The sequence below is a fragment of the Echeneis naucrates genome, chromosome 19 (genome assembly GCF_900963305.1).
Source record: "Echeneis naucrates chromosome 19, fEcheNa1.1, whole genome shotgun sequence".
Classification (NCBI taxonomy): Eukaryota; Metazoa; Chordata; class Actinopteri; order Carangiformes; family Echeneidae; genus Echeneis; species Echeneis naucrates.
This window is the reverse complement of record NC_042529.1, coordinates 1,243,580-1,267,655: the sequence shown is the minus strand read 5'-3', so window position 1 is coordinate 1,267,655 and position 24,076 is coordinate 1,243,580. Positions and strand designations below refer to the sequence as shown.

Sequence of the window (24,076 nt, the reverse complement as noted above, 5' to 3'; positions counted from 1 at the left end):
AGCGTTGTGGTTCATTGTCTTGTGAATTTCTTGGATGGATTCCATGAGATATAATACACATTCATGCTCCCCAGAGGATGAATGAATCCTGACTCAGGTTCAGGTGGATATTTAAAACTACTCAACATTTCCCACCATATGAGGTCATTTCAGAGTCCTTGTTTGCTGCTCTGTTACTGTTTATAATAACCTCATTCTCCCTGATTTATTAGCTTGGCTGTATTAAAAATGATTTGTCGGCCCTCATGCAGTGCCTCTGTGGCCCCTCGGTGGGCCCCTGAGAACATGTTGGGATCATTTCATATATCATTATTATTGTTGGATGTCGTACATGTCCATTGTGGAATATCTGAAATTGTGCCGGTAAAGTTTAGCTCAGCCTGACAGTCACATGATGGTCGGAGGATCAATCCTGAAACGTGATGTTTCCTTCGCTAACGTCACAGTTCCCAGTCGGTCAACCGCCCCCCCCCCCCCCGACACCTCACTGTACAGCCATATTCCCCTTCAGGCTTGTTGTTGGTGAAGAGGTGTGATCCTGAACGAAGCTTCCGAGCAGTCTCTTATTTCTCCTGCTAATATCGGCGTAGTCTCTCCCCTTTACACTTTACTGAGTGATTGAAAATATGGAACGTGGGATTATCTGACATGAAGCAAAAACACACACAAAAAAGAGAAAGGTGCCAATGGAAGCCCACACTGTTACAAACACAGTGTTGCCTTCAGGATTTCTGCTCCACTCGGTTGCCCACACTCAACACAACCATCGAGATGAAACCTCAGTTTCACAGCTCTGGCAACACAGAGATGTAAACAGTGCTGATCAGTCAGTGACAGCCACATGTATGGCCTCACGCTTCCAGGAAGTTGACTCTCATCATGTGAACGTCTGCAGCTAATTAACCAGAATCTGGACTATGAGCTAATTAATCTCATCACAGCAGTCGAGTGCGACATTCAGTTGAAGGACGGACGTAATCCTGTTGAAATGAGCGTCTGAGTTCATGTGATTGTGTTTAACAGGTCAGGAGTGAATTAGCTTAAAGCTAAATCTGATACAACACGTCAAATGGCACCGTATATTCAAAACTGTACAAGTGAAATGAAGAAAAGAGAGATTTGGATGATTGAGCCAAAGTTCTCTTTGAGCTTTCTTTGCTGGAAATGTAAAAAAATAGACAAATTACAGACATAGATACAAGAATGATGCACAAATACATGAACTGTAACAGAGAAGACTTCAGCAGGTCCGATCATGAAATGAGAGCAGCGCTGCAGAGCAATGAGCAGCTCTGAAACATTATTAGTACCACTTCTGACTTGAATGCATTCTGCTCACTGAGCGAACCTTCATGACCCCGGAGGTTGAGCTGTTGTGTATATGCTAACCTAAGCACTTAGTGCAGCTTACAGCATCTTAGCCATAAAATGACTTGATATTTTTAAAGGTTCCTTTCATGCCTGCTGCTGATGCAGTGAATATGAACTGCTGAAGGATTTTCTGAAATGGAACAATGGAAGAGCTGCAGCTTTCGGATTAAACAGGCTGTAAAAGCTTTGATTCGTTTCACAGTATATGATAAAAAAAAACTTGAAAGGAGCAGCTATTTTACATTTGTAACTCAAAAATCTGATGGAGGTGTTGAATGTGAGCATCCTGGAATGGAAGGAGCTTGTTATCCGCATCATCGAGCATCATCATACGAAAAGTAAAAAAAAAAACAAAACTGATTTCCGTTTCCTCAAAAAAAAAAAAAAGTGTTGTCACAGAAAGGCTCGTTTGTTTTTGTAATTTAATTCAGAAAGCTAAAGTTTGACACTTTACAGATTCATTGCAACACTTTTTTGTTTTGATTTAAATGATTATGAGTCATCTGCAAACGTCAAAGAGCTTTTATCTTAAGTTTCTATCAAAATGTCGCTGACGTCGAACCCCGATTAAAAACTTCTTTGCTGTGATGGATCACAAAATAAATAAAACACAGACTCATCATGACAACATCAGAGTTTTAGGAAATTCAAATTATGACGTCAGTGTGTCAAATTTAAGTGACGTTTCCTGGTTGTTGCTGATGTGTGCAGTCTTTGGTCATGTTCGGTTTTGTTGTGTGTCTGTGTGCAGTCTTTGGTCATGTTCGGTTTTGTTGTGTGTCTGTGTGCAGTCTTTGGTCATGTTCGGTTTTGTTGTGTGTCCGTGTGCAGTCTTTGGTCATGTTCGGTTTTGTTGTGTGTCTGTGTGCAGTCTTTGGTCATGTTCGGTTTTGTTGTGTGTCGGTCATATTCGGTTTTGTTGTGTGTCTGTGTGCAGTCTTTGGTCATGTTCGGTTTTGTTGTGTGTCGGTCATGTTCGGTTTTGTTGTGTGTCTGTGTGCAGTCTTTGGTCATGTTCGGTTTTGTTGTGTGTCTGTGTGCAGTCTTTGGTCATGTTCGGTTTTGTTGTGTGTCCGTGTGCAGTCTTTGGTCATGTTCGGTTTTGTTGTGTGTCTGTGTGCAGTCTTTGGTCATGTTCGGTTTTGTTGTGTGTCTGTGTGCAGTCTTTGGTCATGTTCGGTTTTGTTGTGTGTCTGTGTGCAGTCTTTGGTCATGTTCGGTTTTGTTGTGTGTCTGTGTGCAGTCTTTGGTCATGTTCGGTTTTGTTGTGTGTCGGTCATGTTCGGTTTTGTTGTGTGTCTGTGTGCAGTCTTTGGTCATGTTCGGTTTTGTTGTGTGTCTGTGTGCAGTCTGCAGCAGCAGCAGCTCTGTTGGTGACAAACACCGATCGGCCCCCATTCGTTGTCGGTCTGCAGCTCAGTCAGGATTGGTTATCGCTCCTCTTCCTCTCAGGGAGTCGGGGACTCTCGCCTCCTCCTCTGATGCAATAGAAACCCCTGCAGCAGTGCGCCGCTGTGTGTGTTTGTGTGTGTCTGTGTGTGTGTTTAATCGTCCCCCATTGGTCCCCTTTGATGTTTTATTAGTTTGACGACTGACTAAACGCACACACATAAGCGTGGACGCCACTTACCACTGCTAAAACACGTGAGAGATTAGTGAATGTGTTTAGCCTGATGTGAGCTAAAGCACACACATGCACATTTTTACGTGCATGTGGGCCTGCAGTGGTCATGGAAACTGCAAGAAAATGTGCATAAACCGTGCACATTTTCCAAGACACACATCCACATGAAACAGGACAGGAAAATATCAGCTCGTCAGTGAGCGAGGATTCAATCTGCTGCTGTTTGACAGCGACACTGTCAGAAGCACAAACGGAGCTCAGAGCTCTTTAATTGTCTCATTTTTCGCAGCTCCAGCTTCACTTTACAAATATGAACCCTCCATTGTACGTCTCATGAGCTCTGGTCTTTCTGTTTGCAGTGGCCAAAGTAATCTCAGCTCATTGTCCCCTCTGCTGAATTTAGAGTGGGGGGGGTCCCAGTTATTTTGAAGGGTTTTATAATTGTGGGGGATTTTTCCACGGCTGGTTAAAGTAACCGTGGTGACACAGGGAGGGGAAAAGTTCATTAGAAAGAAACGCTGAACTGTAAAACACCAAACAGGACTGACCTTCATCATCAGTTCTTAAGGTTTTTGTTTCTTCCAGGAGCAGCAGGTGGGAAACGCTATGAGATGGGATGGTGCTAATTTGTTAGCATGCTAATAGAGTTTATTTTCATCACTGGAGGAAGTAAAAGATAATAAAATTCTTATACAGCATCTTTAAAGAGGAGCTAATATTGTTTGTGTTAACAGCGTTGTAGTTTGTGCACATTTTTTGGAGGGTGTAGATTTCACACTTTATTCTGAAATATATTTTACATTTAAACATGAAGGTCGGTAATAATGACTCGTCTGAAAATATAAAATAATAGATTTTCTTTGAGGGATGTTTCATTTTAGTGGTGTGTGAAGTGCTCAGCTGTGCTCACCGTGTCTGGCATGGTGAATGACTCCCCCGACATATTTGTCCCATCGAGCCAGCTCAACGCTAACCTGCCTCTGTTGGCCCCGTGCTGCTTGGCTGTTGATTTGATGCTCCGCGGAAAATGGCTATTCCCCAGTCAGACTCGCAGAATGACAGAGAGCGTTCTCGGCCGCTGAAAGGCTTAGGAGGCCGACTGCCGCAGCGCCGGACAGAGCTACGTGGCCAGAATCACTTATTGAAACTTGTGAGGTCTGCTCAGCAGCAGGCACAGTAATAAGGCTGAACTTGGTGGAGAGCAATAACAGAAGGAGAAACTCCCTCTCGACTTGATGTGAAAGACAATTATCTTGTGTTGGCCGTAGAGCTGAAGAGCTGAAGGCCGAACGCTGCCGAGTGATTTACAGATACAGTAAGATCCAGGACGGGTCAGACGGATCATACAGATCTGGTCCGTCGATGTCAAGGTCGAGCCCGGTCTCCAATCAGCCCGCGGAGGGGTTAAAGCCTCCGATCGAAACACTTCAACCGTGACTCCATATCCAGGCAGGGAACAGGAGGTTTCCCTCCTCTCATTTTAAAAAGCAGCACCCTTCAGCGATTAACCTCCGGCCGCTCTGCAGGAAGTGGCTAAATCAGGCAGCTCCGGAGCAAACGTGTCGAACACGTGTTCCCTCCCCTCAGGTTGTTGTTGTGAAGGTGTGTTCGCTCTGTTGATGCTGCGAAACAGCAGTTCCCAGGACGGCGCCTCAGTGGAGAGGAATGTCACGGTGTGTGGAGATAATGTCTGTGAAATCTCTGAGTTGGGGGCCTTCTGGACAGCTGTGCACAGCTGCCCCCCATCAATCAACACTCACAGGGTCTGAGGGTTAAAAACAAGTTGTGTGTCAGACGCACACCACTCTGAGGACTTGATGCATCACAGGAAGAGGCTGTTAAAGATGCTGAAAGCCGAGGTAAGAAGAGTCACATGATGTTGATTCACCGACGCCGCGCTCACAGATCTGTCCTCTAACGTTAATGTTCTAATGCGAGCGACGCCGCCGTCTTCTTTTTGTTCACTCAGCTGTGAGCTGCCTCCGTTTTTCCTCTTTGGCTTTCACACGTCGGTCCAGACTGTCAGCTGATTCTGCCAATAACTCAGTAATAATGAGCTTCTTACTCAAACCTTTTTCTGAAGAGAAGGTGTGAAGTCGTCTTTCACTTTGACACAAACCAAATGTGCCCAGATGTTGGCAGCTGTGCAGCATTTTCTCCGATGCCGGTGACTTGTTCCTGCGTTTAGAGTCGGGCTGGGCTGGGAGCTCTGTCAGCCTTCACTGGTTGGACGGAGGCTGTTTCTGAAGCAGCCAGCTGTTTGTTAATAGTCTAAATGGGTAGTTGAGTGAAACCTCCTGATTTTGAGTTAACTGCTGTTAAAATTCATATTGAAACAAATCACACGGACTCAGTGAGACTGACTGGATCTCTGATTCATCGTCAGAGGTGAAGGACTGAAGATCAGAGAAATGTAATGCTTATTTAAGGAAATTTCAGCTCCTGGAGTTTTTCCTTTTTGAAGTCATTGTGAAATAATGACTCGGCGGCAGCAGCGTTTGGTCTCACAGTCGTACCGACTCTGCTCAGGTTTTCCTAACGAAGCGTCTGCGCAATAAAGACACGAGACAAGCCGACGTTAGAACTCCTGAGCAGCTCACAGAAATGATGTACCTCCTTTCACCGTGTTCCTCAGTGAAGAAGAAACTGACTGACAGGAGAACTGAATCAGCCCTTCTGCTGACTGACTCGCTGCTTCTTCTCACGGACGTTTTTGTGGCAGCTTGTTGAACTTTAGTGACCTTCGTGTTTGTGTCCATCATCCCATCCGATGACTGTTGTGCTCTGGAGATTTCAGACCAGGACGCCTGACTCCAACAGAGCTGCAGCTTCAGTAATGTTGTGGTGGTTTATTTTATTTTTTGTGGTAATGGTGAGTGAAGTTTACTTCTGCGGCCTGTGACACTGTAGAATCTGACGGGCTGGTGAAGTAAAACCACACAGAGACATTTATCAACAACAACATGGGACAGATACAGAATTACACCACAACAGATAAAAGATTAGTATGAAAAGAGACTTAAACCTAAAAACAGATTCCTCTGTGATGGACAAAACATCTGCAGAGATAAAACGGGAGGAGGTTTAATCTGTTTATTTAGGACTCGCTTCACGTAAATGTCAAATCATTTTTTTAGCCATTTGTCACATCTCAAGATAAACTGAGCAACATTTCTGCTGCTAATCTGAGAAATGAGCAGAACCTGAAACTTCAGCGCCCAAATCTTTTTTTTTTTTTTTTTTTTGTAAATTTTCCCTTTGAAGCTGATTAATTTCTTCTCAGCAGCTCAGTTTCTCACCTCGGTCCTGACGATGAAAAAGCCTGACTCTCATAGACCTGCCACGATGCACCGCTGCACCTGAATTCACCTGGACAGGACGGCGGCGCTGTACGTGGTTTAAATGATTCAGGAGCTCAGAGAGATTAAAGTTAATTGTCCTTTACAGTGGACAAAAAGCCCAGCAGTGTTGAATGTGCAGCGGAGCTTCTCCCTCCCTCTTTAACCTGAAGAAAAGGTCCTCTGCAGCAAATGGAAATTACTTTGGAAGAAGTTGGAGACCATATTTCTTCATCCATCTTTATGTCCTGTTCTCTCCACTCTGCTGTTTACTCTCTTCAGCCGCGTGCTTTTTCTAACCTTTATCTGCTCTTTCTCATCTTTTCTTCACAGCTCGCTAAACTTAAACTTTAGAACTCTTGCGGGCCTCGTTCTTTTTCTTTTTTTCCCGCAGTGGTCTGATTATTGTGTGCTTTTGTTGTGCAGTGTGTGTCGTCTGACGAGCACCGACGAGGCCGTAAATCTCCGAACATATGAGAGGCAGCACACATAATCTGTCAGGCTGTTATGAAAGACGTGGACTCACAAAACAATATTAATGTGGAAGCAGACAGTCAGACTGCATGTTAGAGTCCATCGGGTCTACAGGTAGACCTCCATGTGGTGTGGGACTCTAAATCAGCTCCAGGTTCTACATTAATCCAGTCAAAGTCTCCGAGGTCTCAGTCTGGATTCAGAAACTGAGACTTAAAAAAAGCTGTTAGGACTTCTGGGACTTTGTGATGAGCCTCAGATACTCTCTTCTGATTGGCTGACTCTCTTTGGACACCAACACCGTCGACCTTTAACGGCTCACAGACTGTGAATGTAGAAGAAGAAAAAACCTCCAGAGATGATTTTGTGCATCAGATTGTGCGTTTGTGTGTTTCATGCTCAGTGTTTATGTCTTTTCACATGGTTCTTGGCATTTCCCACATATTTGTGTACACATGCGCGGCTGAGTGGCCCCGAGGATTCAAACGACGGACTCACACAGCTGAGATGCACAGATGCAGAAGGCGATCGGCGGCGGCTCCACGTAGCTCCGGGGGAGCTCATTACTGGATTCTTTGGTCTGGAAAATGTCTGTCAGTAAAGATTCATTAAAAGCCAACCTGCTGCAGCAGCTCCTGCTTGTGCTGTAATGAGAGGTCCTTCACAATTTGGCACCCTCCCGCCGCTTCAAATTGCACAGGTGAAAAATTGGTGGTAATCTGCATTACGGGTTTGTAATTGAGTTCAGCTGTGATCGGCGGGCTCTTCACAGCTGAGCAGATTGCTGTCAATGAAGGCTGATGGAGAATACAGAGAACCTGGACCTGCTTTAGAATCAGAAAGGGACACATGGATCTCTCATTTCGTCCAATATGGGGCCCTTAATTGACTGAAGTGATTGTCTGTCACTGTGGGTGTGTTTCTGGACTCCAGTTAGAGTCGGTTTGTTTAACCCAACTGGCTGCTCTAATTTTATCTCCAGGATTCAGCCTCCTTTTGTCGAGCCTGTGTTGGTAGAGGATGATGCAAGAGCTGCTTTGTCTGAGCTTAACTGTTTAATTTGTCTGTGCCTGTGTGCTAAAAGCTTTCCCTCTCAGTGCTTTTGTTTCTTTCCGCTGATTATCAAACGCATTTTGTCTGTCTTTGTTTGCTCGTTCTACATTTCATTGGCTTGAATGTTGTCTTGGCATCTTCTCTCTCTACCCGTCTCCTTCTGCTTCCACTCTAACTTCTTGCCTTCTGCTTCACAGACTCGTACGCCACGTGTGACCCGACTCAGCCCGACACAGCCGGCTCTCGCTGACCAGGCCAGCAGGGTTTCCTTCGCGTCAGCAGAAAATCTGGAAACCATGTCGGAGCCCGACATCCCCATGGGCTTTAACCGGATGAACCGGCTCCGGCAGAGCCTGCCGCTGGCCCGATCGTCCAGCCAGGCCAAACTACGAGCACCAGGTGAGACCCCTGAAAATGATCCACACCTGAGGGCTGAACTCAGGCATAGGTTCAGTCGCATTGTTCTTAGTGAAGACGTTTTATTTCCATAAAAAATGACGAGAAATTCCATTTTCATGTCTGAAGCTTCTCACCGTTGTATCGTAGAGCAGCATCAATCTAGTTTCTTATTCGTATTGGTTTGGTTTCATTTTTGGTGACACTTTGTGCTGATGACGTTGTTGAGAGACGTGAAAGAAACCAACCCGATTGGTTTCCTGTCAAAGAAATCTGAGAACACACAAACAAAAGTCACACCGGCCTGGAAACCTTCAGGTTTCATTTGCACCGTGACGTTCCCATCAGCCCTGAAGCTGAATGTCATGTTCACCTGTTGGAGTCACAGTTTACAGCCTTTACTGTCATGACTTTACATCAGTAGCGTGCACTTCCTGCTTCGTGCTCATGCCCCCCCATGACAGTTTGATCATTTGAGGTGAGGATGTGGCAGCGATGTGGTTTCCCTTTGTGGGAAGAGAGCCGACTGCACTGACACCATTTGGTGAATTGATTGATGAAACTCTGACTGTCTCTGAGCTATCGACAGCAGCTCTGACTGACGGCCGGAGAGCCGGTCGGACTCATCCGGGCAGATGAACTATTAATCCTGTTTGATGTGTTTGACATCAGCAGCAAACAAGGCCCATTAGACGTGACGAAGTAGCGGCGTCCTCATACAGAAAATCACTGATTTGTGTTGACTGAAGGCATCAAGTGTCAGTCCAGTAAAACCTGGTCCGGCCGAGCGTCCACCTGTCAGCTGTGATTATGACTGAATGATGAACGACAGAAAGGCGACCTGTCAGCTCCTTAAAGGTCCGTACAGATTCAGAAACAGTCCGTCAGGATGTCTGGGGTCTTTGTGATGTCACTCTGTAACAGTCGCCACCTGGACCTCTGAAGAGATGTCAAATAAATCTTCTTCCTGAGCTCGGCCCTCCAAAATAAAACACTGGAGAAGAAAGAAGGACCTTTGAAATGATCGCTGCAGCATGAAACGTGATCAGATGTGCGATCACACAGTCTGATAGCTAAAAACGGCCACCTCACTTGGTTGCTGCAGAGATAACTGTAATTTCACTTACTGCGTTCAGGTGTGACACAAATGGAAACAGCAGAATGACCGTCTGTCCGCTATTTCACACCAAATGTGTTGAAATTTGGATTATTCTATTGTTGTCTATTGCCAGGCCAGAGTTAAATCTCAGAGTGTAACTTTACAAGAAATCCAGTTTATCTGAGCAGCAGTTATTCAATTAGAATGTCAGCAGTAGTTATTTGTCCTTTTTTAGGATCCTCTCGATCCTGAATCTTAGAATTAGAACACTCTGAGATGAACTCTGTCCTTCCACTCTCTTCAAACCTCATCATCCCCACCATCACGGATCTCCCTCTTTGCCCCCCCCCATCCATAAATGCAGGAATCTTGTTCCTCCAGCTTGGAGAAGAGACCCGCCGGGTCCATCTGACCCACGAGCTGACCAGCCTGGACACTCTGAGGGCCCTGATAGTCCACATGTTCCCCCAGAGGCTCACCATGGCCATGCTCAGGTAGGTGACTCGCCCCCCCTCCCCTCCAGACGGGATGTTTATTGATCTGTTTAGTGATGCAGTTACGCTTCGTTTGGTGCGAGTTCCCACCGATCAATCACAAGATGAGACGTGTAAATGACACGCTGCTGTTTCAGCCTCAGAAGCTTTTATAGAAATAACAGCTCTTGTAAACAGGAAACAGATAAAAATCTATAAAGATGAAGGAGGCGTGAAATTGCCACTTTCAGGCCACAAGTGGACAGAGATAAATAAATCTCATCTTTCCCAAAGCTCTAATCAAGAATCTGACAAAGTGAGACCAAAAACTTTTCAAACTCTCCTCCACTGTAGATGTTCACGTTCACGTTGGAACCAGGACTGTCTCATTCCACTGAAGACCTCCCAGTTCTGTAAATGAATGGCCATAATAGCTGCTGAAATTGTCTTTGCATGGACTATTTCTCAGTTTGCTTTGATGACTATCGATGTTCAGGTCTCCCAGCACGGCTCTGCTGATCAAAGATGAGACCCGGAACGTTTTCTACGAGCTGGAGGACCCGCGGGACGTTCAGGACCGCTGCGTAATTAAGATTTACTGCAAAGAGCCTGTCTACGGCACCTACCCGGGACACCACAGTCCACATCTGGCCAACGGAGACCTGCGGGTAGGTGACAGTGTATCTGAGTGTGCGGCTGCATCCCAATTTTTCTCTCCCTGATAGAAAAGACCGATCGTAGGAGGGAAAGACTTACTCGCTAATCTGCATTAGCTTTGTATTATTGTGCTGCCAAGAAAACGTTGCTGCTTCAATCCCAGTCACCTTTTTCTTCATCACCAATTCAGTGTTTGCACTTGGCTCATGACTCATAGATTAAGGAGCGAGACGAAGGTTTGTGTCTTCCTGGCAGAGCCGACCAAATCACCCCACAAATTACACACTTCGTAATTCCTCCTTGAAAATAGTTCTTCATTCTCCCCCACGTTAACGCTGATGATGTTTCTGTGTTTAGAAACATGAGTTACATAAACCAACAGACATTCATCCTCGAACCGGGCTTTGGATCCAGATTTGGGCCGCTGGAGAGGGAGAGTTTTAAAACAAGAGTTAGATGATGTGTGTTTGAAATATGACATCCAGTCGGGCTGTCTTTTTCCCAGGTGTGTCTGATGACATCATCATCATCATTTTGTGCGTTGATGAGTTTATGGTCTTCATAGATGGTCCGGAGAGCTTTATTTTAATTTCAGACAGAACTAAAACTTGTGGTTTCATCTCTCACAGTGAAACTTACCTTTGCTCTCATTGAGCCACACTTTATGTTAACTCATCAGGATCCTGAAAAAAAGTGAGTAGCATGATTTCTAATGCTTCACGGGCTGATAGAGAGAAGCTGTGTCATTCAGCTCAGTGTTTCCTCCACAAGCCTTTCGCCTTTTGTTGCCTCTAATTGTGCTGTGATTATGGAAATGAGGAAGCGCTAATTTAAAGTGTTGGAGAAGCCAGCTTTTATAAAATAGAATAAATTATAAAGCAGATATATCTCATTACAGAAAAGCAGACACGTGAAGTGCACACTGCGAAAAATGAACCTGCATTTTAAACAGTCGACAGCTGGACGGTTCTGACGCGTTTTCTCTTCCTGTTACTGTCACTCAAACGGCCCGAGGTCTTATTTTTCTGAGCGTGTGTGTGCAGTGGTTGTTCTGCTGCTGCCTCGGTGCGTTTCTGAGTGTGGGCATGCATTGCAGCTGATGTTTTTGGAGGTCAACCGCTCCGTCTCGCCGTGATCGCTCCAGCTCGAGCACGACTCTGAAATCTTCCCAGCGTTTCACAGAAGGTTTATTTGACTGTAATGTGTGTGAGGTACATTGGCTGCTTCTGCCACACCAAGGTGAGCAACGAAGACGTGTGTGTGTGTGCGTGTGTGTGTAAGATTATGCCCTGGTTGCGGACCACAGAAGGCGGTCCAGGACTCCTGAAGTCTGGCTGTGGCTCCGGACAGAACGTGGTTAAGGATGAGATTGATTGGCAGATCCTGCCGGCGCTGAATGGCGCCGAGGGATGGCTCTTTCCGCGGAGCACCTGTAATAGATGCCTTGTGCCTTCAAGGGATCTCGGGAGGTGGAGATGAAATGTTTGTACGTCTTAAAGGACGGTGTCGATACGAGGCCGTTGCTAAGAGACAAGATGGAAGATGATGGCACCGGAGTCATTAGTCTGCTGTGAGGCTGTCCACGGGGTGTTGTTGCAGAAGGCCGGAGGGTTATTATGGGGAAATATTGGTTTTTCAATTTGCATCATCGCCTGGAGATGGCTTTGTGCGTCATGAGCAATTACAGCGTCGTCTTTTGTTTCCTCGCTGTATCTGTATCGTCCACTGCACAGCCGTCACATACTGAAGCTTCGCCTTCCTCTCACACTTCAAGAACTGATTCCAAAACAAAATCCCTTCATGCTCAGTCTGTCTATAAGCGATGAAGTGTAACTTGAAACGCACTTAAAGGCCAATTTACAGTTTTTCCTGTCAGCGTCTGTGAATTGTTGTGAGATGTTGTAGTGGACTGCAGCGGCTCTTTGTGACAAAGATCGTTACTCTTTTAGATTGGAAAAAAAAAAAAAAAACAACAAAATTGCAGGGTTGGTCATTTACGACGCTTTAAACAGGGAGGGCTCGACGGGCTGGCTGTGACGCAGCGTGACCGCGTGAAGCTAAAAATAGACGTCAGGTAGAACGAGGAGGCTGTTAGGATCCGATGTGGACACAGAAAAAGAGGCAAAGCTACAGATAATTATTATAATTATATAAATAAACTTTATCAAACTAAATTCCACTGAAATTGAACGCTAAATGAATGTTTAAAAAAACCAAGATGGCTTCACCATGTGATGTCATCATCTTTTCTCCTCCCAAACTTTTATTTCACGGAAAATAAATCTCCACCAACTTCAGAAACTTTGTTTTTTTTTTTAACAGTTTTAATTGACTCCATGATTGTTTGTTTGCACACAATCAAACAAACATGCTGCTGCCGCCATTTTTCTAACGGAGGTCGTGAGGTTTTTTTGTGGCGGGAATGTGTGCTCCGTTCTGTTGGAGCCGTTTCAGTGTATGTGCCTGACTACCATCTCCTGGATGAGACACCCAGGCCTGAAGGAAGCTCCCACAATGCATCACTGTCTGTGTGTGTGTTCACAGAGGGAGATGGTGTACGCGCCTCAGGACTCTCCACCCAACCGCCGCCTCAGCAACCCGCCCATGTCTTCCCAGCACTCGTCCTCCTCCGCCTCGCCTCCTCAAGGCTCACCGTCCCGCGCCCGCCTCCTCTACAGCGGCGGCCGGCCCTCCTCCTACGCCGGGCCCCCCCACCACACCCACTCCCTGCCGCACCCCCAGTCCCACCACTCCTCTCCCCACCAGCAGCCACAGCTCCACCAGCCTCACCAGGCCCAGCCGGCCTTCTGTGCCTCCTCCAGCGCCATTCTGGAGCGCAGGGACGTGAAGCCCGACAACGAAGTGGGCGGGTCCAGGAGCATGGTGCTGCTGCGAGGAGACGACCGAGGTGGAGGGGGGCTGTACGCCGACCCCTACGCTCTGGGTGCAGAAACCAGCCGGCTGAGTCTCGCAGGAGGTCCTCACTCCCCGCTGCCGGCCCGGGCCGACCCCTACGGCTCGCTGTACCGCCGGGGAGGGGGCGGGGGAGGGGGAGGAGCTGGGTCCGTGCGCACCCTCACCTCCTACTCAGCCGCCGCTTTACAAGGAGAGCTGATGGAAAGCGGCGCTCTCTACAGGCCGGGGGGGCCGCTCTACAACGATGCCTACGCCGCGTCCGTCTTGGCCATGGGACTGCGGGTGGCGCCGCCCTCCTCCCCACAGAAGATCCCCGATGTCAGGGATTCCTACGCAGGCACCATGCCGGGACGCGGATCCCCCGGGAGGCAGAGTTTACGAAGGGACTCCATGACCTCAGTGTTCGGGGACAGTCCCAAAGCTCGGGCCCAGGCCGCCGGGTTGGGTCTCACCTCGGAGCAGCTCTGCCTCATGGCCGGTCCCGGAGGGGAGGGAGGTGGCGCCGGAGGCTTCGGCTCTCCTCTGCTGGGGAACGAGACGGAGACCAGGTAGGACGGATCCTCAGGGACTTCTCAAAGTGGGGAAATTGTTGAGCTTCTTTAAATGTTCTGATCCAAAGAAGATCCAGGCTGTTTGACTGTTCAGGGGTCAAAGGTCAAAACAAAGACACTGTGGTGACCTGACCCTGTGACAGGAACACACAGGAACCTGGATCTGCCCTCCAGATCTGTGAAGCCTCTGTTAGTCCTGCTTTCTCTGTTGTGTGACTCCAGGGAGCGAATGGAGGCGATGGAGAAGCAGATCGCCAGCCTGACCGGACTGCTGCAGAGAGTCCTGAGCCGAGCGCCGGAGGCCGACAGCCCGTAAGACGCACACACACACAGAAAGCCATTATCGGAGAAGTGGACCCTCTTAGACCAGCACCAATGAATATTACACCATATTAGATCAGGACTAATGACTGACTTAGTCCTCAGGTGGCTTATTTGCATCATCCACCTGAGACCTGCTGCTCATTTGAGATACTTCATCTCTAACCTTGCAGTTGTATATTATTTAATTATTGTAGAAATCAGTTTTTACATTTATTTTTTTTAAATGTCTACTATTTTCTACTTTTTCATATTTTGAGACATTGGATTTTTATCTTATGAACACATTTACCGCACACACACACACACACACTGACCTCAGCCCTGATCAGAACTGAATCAGGTCAGGACTCGCTGTCTCTCACTTCCCCCGGACCGGTATCAGGTCTCAGTGGGGTCCGGACCATCTGCTGCAGGACTCCTGGTCCTCCTGGTCTCTGCAGACGGTTCTTTATGACTCAGTTTGAGCTCGGTGTCCTGACGCCTCCTGATGGATCAGAAACTGAACGTCTGAAGCTTTTGCTTTTGTCAGACTTGCGACAGCAGCATCTGTCAGGTGATGATTCACCATTCAGATTTGAAATCTAACAAACACACACACGGCAGAACAGCAGAGTCTGAAACCAGCTTCTTCCAGCAGCACAGCAGCTCAGTCGATACTGTGTTCTGGCTCTAAGTGCTCTGACACTTTCCTCTTCCAGGGAGAAGATTGAGTCAGCCAGCGACTGCTCAGGAACTGAGAGTAAGTGCTCACTACCCTGCCCCCCCCCCCCCCAAAAAAAAAAAAAAAACAAAAACAGAAAATAAGAGCCAAACTCTTTTCTATCACCGCCTGTCACTGTTCCCTGCTGCCGCCTGTGTGATATCCACATAAATGGGCTCTTCTTGCTCTCACAGAGCCGCCGCTGTTTCATTTTCTCTGCATAATTTCTTAAAGTGTCCGTATGTGACTAATGGCTGACTCTGCAAAGCTTCCTCGTACTGTATGTGCTGCCGCCGCCGCTGCTGTTGTGTAACTGCTGCTCATGCTTCTTGTTTTAGCTGGACGAACTAAAAAAAAGAAAGGTAGCTACTGTTGTGTGTCTCCTGTTCGATCGTCCTCTCTCTCTGTGTTTAGATCCCTGTTAGCTTGTTGTCCTGAAGGATTTTCCTCCCTCCTTCATGCCCCCCTGCCTGAGTCAGAATCATCTCAGTTGCATTTGTTTTTTGTTTTTTTCTGTATTCTGAAACTTGCTGTGAGATCTGCATGTTTAATTTCTCTCGTGGCCGTTTCACAGTGTGGAGAATGAAGGAGGAGGAGGGATCCCCTATTTTTTTAATTAATGTTCTCTCTCTATCTGATTCTCCTAAATGTTTGGAAATTTGATCTCCTAGATAATCGTCCATATTTGCAGATTAATTGGGGCTTTTCTTTGGCAGAGTTTCTGCTTGTTGGAAATAGATTTTTGCTTAAATTCCAGTAAAGCTTCGCAGACCGTCTGAAACTGGATACCTGCATCGTTCATCTTCCTCCAATTAAAGTCGGTCAGATTGTTTGGAGCATCTGTTACATCGATGAGGTGTATTTTCAGTCAATTACAGCTCAGAGTGTGATGCTGCCGTGCTCAGTGAGGTCTTCGGTAAATGACTGACTGACCAGAGGATTGTGGGTAATTGGTGGTTTTAAGGTGTGGGAAGGTGAACCAGCCAGACGTGCTCTTGTTTAATGTGTTCATGCTTTTATTTCCCAGCCAAATATAACAGCAACATAATAAATACACAAAGATTGAAAGTATTCTGCCTCCCATCCGGCAAACACAATAAATGACTCTTAGACATGTTCTTAATATTTTTACTTCTTATTTAAACATTAAACGTCTTTAATGCTGATTATCTTTAAATGAACTCGGTTTCAGCTGCATGTCCATGATTGAACAGAAAGCTCCAGGATTTGGATGTTTTGCTTTGATACAGAAGTTGGGTTTTTGTTTTTTTGTTTTTTTTTTTTGGATGTATGAATAATTAAATTCATGGTAATATATCATTGACATCTTTGTCTTTTGAGGAAACCTACTGGTCATTTCAACTATGGAGCATTTTCATCTTTAATTCCTGCCGAGGCCGCAGAGACAGGTTAAATTTTTTCTTAAATTATCCTGAAAAAGTCCGCGGTGCCTTCAGCTGTTCGGGGACATGCTCTGCAGCTCACTGGGAGGTGTCACCTCGTCTGCAGAGGTGTTAGAGATATTACTTTCAGCACACGTGTTGGTCTGCGGGCGACGCAGGAGTCCATCTTTTTCTGTTTCTTAGGTCGTAGTGGATGAAAGTGTCTTTGAAATGCAACTCCCACCACTCTGTTATCGATTGTCCTCCAGTTCCTTTCCCTTTGTGTTCTTCTGCATGATGTGTGTGACTCAACACCCTAATTACTGTCAGAGCATTGTCATTTCAGGGGATTATACAAGTTGGAAACACTCATACGTCTGGGGACTTTTTTCCCATAATGAAATGCTCTGGTTTAGTGGAAAAGCTTTGTTTTCACTCCTGACCCTGTTTGTCCTCGAGCCCCCCCCCCATGCTGTTTACCATTAAGTCTGTAATCTCTTCCCTTTGACCTGCAGCAGAGATAGAACTTGTCCTGAATTGCTTCTGCTGCCAAATCCAACAAAAACCAATATTCTCTTCTCAGTCCAGCAAATAGTTTTGAGGTCATGAGTCAAACCTTTTGGGATTCCACTCAAGTTTGACTTCGTGCAAAGTTCAATTTCACACCTTCGATCTGATCCAAGTGTTTCGGGACAACTTCTATTTCCTCCCTCGGGCTCTAAAGGAGCCCAGGAGCTGAGAGATGCTTCTCCATTTTAAACCAACGCTTGTCATCGTGCAGCTCTGACGCCGTCCGCTCCGTTGGCCCTGATGCCGCCTCCGTCCTCGGGGGCCAACCAGCCGGTGGCCGTGTCCCGGCTTCAGATGCAGCTCCACCTTCAGGGCCTGCAGCAGAACACCAACGCTCTGCGCAAACAGCTGTCGCAGCTGCGCAACATGCAGGTGTGTAGCTTTAAATCAAATGCTCGTCAGGTTCTGTTTATCAGGAGCAGCAGGCTCAAAATAAGTCCATCCATCAGTGCTTCTGTTTCTGTATAAATGACGTTATCATCAGTTTGACTTCAATCGGGTGGCAGCTTTCTGTTTGTTAGACTGCGTGCTCACTCTGCGTCTCTGTGTCCCAGCTGGAGAACCAGGACTCGGTCCTGTCCTTGCTGAGGCAGACAGAGTCGGAGCTGAGCCTCATGATGCTGGACGCCATGCGCACTCAGGAGGACCCGCTCCAGAGACAGCGCCTCCTGGTGGAGGAGGAGCGACTCAAGTACCTCAACCAGGAGGAGCTGCTCATCCAGCAGCTGCAGTGAGTTCAGGGCAGCACTGATTTATGCAACAAGCGCAGTAAACAGAGTCGTTTGTCTTGGTGGTCCTGGTCTAGACAGGAAGGATTAAGTCAGAGTATCGAACGTCAGTGCGCTGCGGTGGAGTAATCCTGACAGCTCCTGATTCAAACTTAGCCAGTTTAATTCAGACGTCATTGTTCCCATTCAGCTGAGTGATGTGAACCTGCCTGAACATCCACAGTGACCTCGAGAAATCAGTGGAGGAGCTGCAGAGGAACTCGTCTGTCAACCACGGCCTGGTGACGGAGCAGGACGTGGAGCAGAAGAGCAAAGAGCTGAGGCTGCTGGGAGAGACGCTCACTGAGCTCAAGAGTAAGAAACGTTCAGTCTCGTTCTCCCCTGTAGTGACTTTGTGCTTCATGGTCGAAAAGGTTACGAATACCAAAGAACAAAACACGAATCAGTTCTTGTTTTGCTGAAATACTACGTGTGTCAAATTTGTGTTTCCAAAGATGAATATTTATGACTTTAATTGATATTCGTGAAGTTCTGGTTCTGACCTCTGTACTTCACACTCCATCCTAAATGTTAATGTGTGACTCCAAAGCTCTGCGGCGGCTCCGTTATCACGATACGTGGCGTGCCCACACATAGCCCAGACTGTGAGCGGCTGTGAATCGTCCACGCAGGAAAACATGGCGTGTGTTTCTTGCTTCTACATGTCGAGCGTGCTGCTCCCTCTCACTTGGCCGACCTCCAGCGAGCATCCGCCTCGCTGACGCCTCCTGGATGTGACAGGAAAATCCACCGCCTTCAAGGAGCTGTGACTGAAACAGCATCCTGTCATCTCGTTATGCATTTTTTTTTCCCATAATCCCCTCACCCTCCTCCGTCCTCTTCCTCTTTACCTCCCTCACTCACTCTCTGCCTCCATTTTTCCACGCATCAACACCTCGACACATCCCTTTGATGCACCGACGCCTCCATTCATCCCTCCCTCTCTCTCTCCCTCCCCCACCCTAGACCAGTTCCCCAGCCTGCAGAGTAAGATGCGGGTGGTGCTGCGGGTGGAGGTGGAGGCGGTTAAGTTCCTGAAAGAGGAGCCTCACCGCCTGGACGCCCTGCTGAAGCGCTGCAACACCATGACTGATGCGCTCAGCATGCTGCGCAGGTACAAATATCAAACGCTCCCAGTTTGTTCTTAAGCCAGTTCGATTCACAGATACGTTTTTCTGTGAGGCTGATTTAAGAATCAACTAAACGTGAACCAAATAAAAATCATTCAAAGGTCCATGCGTCTAAAAGTAGAAGTTAAAATGTGATCGTTGAGGAAGATATTAAAATAAATTTAACTGGCCGCTGAGTTTTGTCTATGATCTAAATTGCAGTTTTTAAAAAAAATGTCTGAAAACTTGATTTTAGTGGTTGAAATTCAGATGAGATTCCAATCGTCCTCACAGACAGCTTCTATAGAGCATTTCCAAGGATAACTTTGAAAGATTCAAATTTCAGAGATTAAGAGGAAAAAAATGTAGCTCAGATGAAAAATGATTTCTGACGTACGACACTAAATAATGAGCTGTTAGTTCTGGAGGAAAAGAATCAGACTCAATACGGAGAGACACATCAGAGAGTTGATTATTTCATCAAAGCAGGTTGTTTATTAAGTTGAAAATCTCGTCATGTGACTCATAAACCACTTAGCTTTTATCGCTCCAAAGTGATTTCTGAGTCATACCTCGTTTTAAGGCAGAAAAAGTTTTAATGCTCTTCGATCTTCCGTGTTGTCGTCTGAGGTTTGTTGTTCAGCGACTGAAGTAAACAAGAAAAAAAAGAAAAAACAGAAGCCTGAATGTAAAACAGAATCAAATCACCAGAGGACAGAGACAGTCGGCGGTTCCAAGATGAAACGAACGAAAATAAAAATATAACAAGCGGCAGACGATTTGTTTGGAACAGAAACCACAAAGCTCCGTCCACTGACACTGAAGAAAAAGTTGGATTTCTGTCTGCTGCTCCTTTAACCTTTTATTGTGCTTTACAGCCTTCTAGAAATATTATTATCATTATTAATGTTATTGTTATTATTATTATTATTATTCAATCTTTTTCAGTTGCATGTTTCTGATTGTGTAGTTTTATATAAATAAATTGAAAATGATAACAATGAGGAAGAGGAAGATTGTTAACCTGTCGATCAGTTCCCGCTCTAATAAGCAATTTCAGGATTGATTGTGTGTATTTTGTGTTTGTTGTGTAACACAGTCCAGGACCTTCATGGTGTATTGTGCTGTGTGTATTGTAGTGTATTGTATCCTTCCTACATGTGCAGACAAGTGACGGAGGGTGTGTGGAAGGGACCGGAGGACCTCACCAGCCCGCCGCCGAAGCGAGCAGAGGACGGGGGCCGCGGCTCGGACCTGGACATCCTGAACAGCCCCCCCCTCAGCCTCACCGACCTGAGCACCAGCGCCAGCCTCGCCAACTGGATGCCCGTGTCTGCCAGCGACGCCGACGCCTCGGGCCCTGAGCAGGACATCCAGCCCTCCATGGCCTTCAGGAACCGAGTCCTGGACGAGCTGCCGAGTCGGCGTCCGGCTGATAAGTCGGTGTCGGCCGAAGTCAGGCTGGTAATCAGCTGCTGACTGTGGATCATGTTGTTGGATGAACATTATTCAACGGTGTGAATGTGTCGCCATTAAGCAGATGGCAAATATTCATTTACATTTAAAGTAGTTTTCTCATTGAGGCCCTGCACACACAGACACACACACACACACACACACACACACACACACACACACCAGCAGCAGCCTGTTTACAATCCATTTGTTCATGTAATACAAGAGAACACAACACGGATGTGTCTGTTGTGTCGCTGCTGTTTGCACTTTGCATCTGATCTGTATGTGTGTCAGGCGGCGGAGCGGGACTGGGAGGAGAAACGTGCGAGCTTGACCCAGTTCAGCGCCCAGGACATCAACCGCCTGCTGGAGGAGACCCAGGCCGAGCTGATGAAGGCCATCCCGGACCTGGACTTCGCAGCCAGGCACATCAACAAGCCGGCGGTGCCCCCCAAGCCCCAGATCACCATCCCGATAACTTCCACCACAGCTGGGACCACCGGGACCACGGCCAGCCCCACCCCCACCCCCACCCCCAGCGGAGACCAGCAGCCCGGCAAAGTCCAGCTGGCTGCCCAGAAGCTGAACAGCATGGAGGGGGCCGGTTCACACCGAGGCTCCGGTGAGTTTATGGGGTAAATTCTTGCTCTTGTTGTGCTGTTGTGTGTATTTTTTGGCCCTAAAAGTGTTGTCCTCTGTCTGCAGTCGACCTCAGCGTTGCCAGGTACCGCACAGAGAAGCCCTCCAAGTCTCCGCCCCCCCCTCCGCCACGACGAAGCTTCCCGTCGGCACACGGCCTCACCACCAACCGCACCGGAGAAGTCATCCTCACCTCCAAGAACCTGAAGGTGAGAAGCTGCTGGAGATCAGGGCTCAGTGGGGGCCTTCTGTTCCAGGTTCTGGATTCAGATCAGTCCTTGATGACTCTGTCTGAGTCAGGCTGAGCCTCATGTTTTATGAGACGGGCTGGATTCTGATCCAGCAGAGTTCAGGTTCAGGTTTTCAGACTGCTGTTGCTCTTAATCCCCACAAAAATTCACTTGAGTCTTCGGAGCAGCCTGAAGTTTTTGGAGGCGTCGCTCTGAAAAGATGATGGCGCTCCTCCTCGGGGGAACTTGGCCCGTTTTGTTTGAACATTGTCAAGTTGTTCTTTCACATTTTCTTGGCAGCTCGTCTCCACAAAGGTTCACTCATCTGCTAAATAAACTTCACCTGGCTGGAAGCGCCAAGCTGAACCTTTCTACACATTCAATCCTCTTTTCCCGGTTACTCTTTACATTTTCTGATTTTTATTGTCAACACGTCCGAGCTGGAAACATTCAGCTCTTCTTGTTCACGTCCAGCTGTTGCAAAATAAAAAAAATAAAAGCAGCAGTAATTAAATGTTCTTTCTTGTTGACCGATATTCCTGCGTCCTCTGATCTAAATCTAATGCCATTACCAGTTGAGCTCAGCAGTAATTACATAACCTTTGCTGTGTGGTGCCGCTGCTCGTTTCCTCTGAAGCTTAATAAGCGTAATATTATTTTTGATGAAGTCAACATTTCCTCCTTCTGTAAACCACCACGACGGCTCCTCTCATGGTCACACTGAAACTTGTCAATCATGTTTTCCAGATGGAGGATGAGGCCGAGTTGCCCAAAGCGCTGGTGAAGCTGAGGCGGACCCCCTCCGACACCCCTCGACCCGCCTCCACCCCGCCTGTGATCGCAGCGTCCGCCATTCAAGACGAGGACGACGAGGAGAAGATCATCGCGGAGCTGGAGGTGAGGCTGGTTTACCCGTCAGTCTGAGGTGAACGTTTTTACTTTGTCATGTCTCTGTGATAATGCTGTCTCTGGATCAAAGGTGTTTCAGAGAACGCCTGTAACAGGTTGTAGTAAACGGTACGGCGTCCGAGCGAAGGACGGCCCCGCCCCTCCCTGCACCCTGGGGTCCCTGGGCAGAAAGGTAAAGTCCTCTGCCTCACCTGTGGACTCTGCCTGTCCTCCTTTTTATTCCCGACTTTACTCAAACCTTTCTCACTGCTAAACACCAAATTTGACGCCTCCATGCTGGAGAGAAATCAGACTGAATACCTTTAAAACATCAGGTGATCACCTGGAGGCGTTCACACCTGCACCAGATCAGACTGACAGTTGGCAGATCTCTGGACCAAATATGAAGCTTCAGCTGCAGCTTGAAAAATCAGAAACTGAATCTGTTTTTAATCGCTAACAAAAGATATCTATATTTATTTCCTGATATCAGGAATCATAACTTCTCTTTCTGACCTTTTTAACAGTTTCCTGCTGCCTCCTCCGTAAACCTGTGCATGATGATGTTTGTTTGTGAACGTTGCGATGAAGCTTTTTGTGCCGCTCTCTGCGTTAGTTGTGTAAAGCCTGTAACTCGTGCTGCTCGGTGAGTCAGCACGGATGGAGGGAGATGTTTTGTGATCCTCTCGACAGCTCTGGTGACACACTGGGCTGAGCAACGACGTCTTGTTTTTGTTGGAATTATCACACGACGGCGCTAAGCAGGTAGCTGTCAAAATAAAGGTGGTGGTGGGGGGGGGCAGGGATTTCAGGTTCAAAGCTGCAGACAGAAACGTTTCCCAGAAAGAATCTATTTTCCTCCTGAAGGTGTTTTAAATTCAGAGCCAGGTTTTATTCACTTACAGCATTTAGGTCACTGTTTTATCTTGAAGCTCTTGTCTGCAGTGATTAATGCTGGCATCTTTCATTATGTCATTAAAACTGCGTTTTTCCTCCACACGCCGTTTTAGGATTCATGAATGGTGACCAAACAGACGTCAGGGCAGTTCTTAAATTTTTTTATTTATTTACAGAAAAAGAAAAGCATGCAGCCCATTAGTAGATGCTATAATGTGCAGATTTCCCCTGAATGCCTCTCAGAGGTGGTTGAGAGGTGCTACATTTTACGGAGTTTCCCTGAACGCTGCTTCACAAATTTCTGGCATTTTTTGGACAAAACAAACTGTTTTTACAAACATTTGGCCGTTTGCTAACACCTGCCGTCCTCTGGCCCCCACAGACCAGCAGCAACTCCCCGGGGCCGACAAAGGGCCCCACTGTGGCAGCCAGGCTCAAACACCTTCAGCAGGGCAGCCTGGAGAGGCCCAAGACCCGCAAGCAGAAAGAGGATTTCCCCAAAATCCAGGGCCAGCAGCAGGTATTCCACTTCTAAAAACCTCCACCTCTGACGCTCCGCCCGCATCACCTCTCTGCCGTCACCCTGGGACTCCTGCGGCCCCAGAGAGCCGGAATCGGCCCCACCGGCAGGCCGCATGGCACTTCATGTGTGTTTTGACGTTTGAGTTCCCGGCTCGAGCCTAGCTTGTTTGAGGTGAAGTTTTTTTTTGTTGTTTTTGTGGATGTTTTGATTTCCTGACGAAGGTCTTTGGTGCTTGTGACTGATTCAGTTAGCTTCATTAGGTTAGTCAGATCTGTCTCTGCAACAATGCCACGGAATGATTTCACATCTCAAGGTCAACGTGATGATATTTCATCATGCTCCAGACATTTTCTCTCTCTGACCCCCCCCACTCTCATCTCCCACCCCCCCTTCATCTCTCACTCTATTCATCCAATAACGACCGCACGCTGCTCTTTTTGTAAAAGCTTTCCTTCAATTCTGAAGGTCAGCAGGCGGCAGAGTGTGATGAACCAAAAGGCCGATCCATTTCAGCTTTTTTTAATTTTTTTAGCAGCTCAGCTAGCACAAATTATTATGCAAGATGATGAGAGCGAAGCACGAGTCGACCCAAGAGAAGCCTTTTAAGTTCATGCGTGAAATGAAGACGGAGGGAAAA

The 24,076-nt window shown here is 47.1% G+C and overlaps 1 protein-coding gene across 1 annotated transcript in view; it reads left to right on the top strand.

Moving 5' to 3' along the window:
* The window catches only part of srcin1b (SRC kinase signaling inhibitor 1b), a 57,769-nt gene extending 34,197 nt beyond the window's left edge, over positions 1-23,572 (top strand). The window contains exons 6-22 of the mRNA XM_029528349.1: positions 8,058-8,259; positions 9,720-9,849; positions 10,325-10,496; positions 13,030-13,949; positions 14,175-14,264; positions 14,975-15,015; positions 15,315-15,338; positions 17,140-17,300; positions 17,483-17,658; positions 17,880-18,010; positions 18,662-18,809; positions 19,944-20,268; positions 20,557-20,884; positions 20,968-21,110; positions 21,879-22,028; positions 22,111-22,212; positions 23,299-23,572. Of these exons, the coding sequence (XP_029384209.1) occupies positions 8,058-8,259; positions 9,720-9,849; positions 10,325-10,496; positions 13,030-13,949; positions 14,175-14,264; positions 14,975-15,015; positions 15,315-15,338; positions 17,140-17,300; positions 17,483-17,658; positions 17,880-18,010; positions 18,662-18,809; positions 19,944-20,268; positions 20,557-20,884; positions 20,968-21,110; positions 21,879-22,028; positions 22,111-22,212; positions 23,299-23,451 (3,396 nt within the window). The 3' untranslated portion in view covers positions 23,452-23,572. The remainder of the gene's footprint in view (positions 1-8,057; positions 8,260-9,719; positions 9,850-10,324; positions 10,497-13,029; positions 13,950-14,174; positions 14,265-14,974; positions 15,016-15,314; positions 15,339-17,139; positions 17,301-17,482; positions 17,659-17,879; positions 18,011-18,661; positions 18,810-19,943; positions 20,269-20,556; positions 20,885-20,967; positions 21,111-21,878; positions 22,029-22,110; positions 22,213-23,298) is intronic.
* Positions 23,573-24,076: the final 504 nt, after the last annotated feature.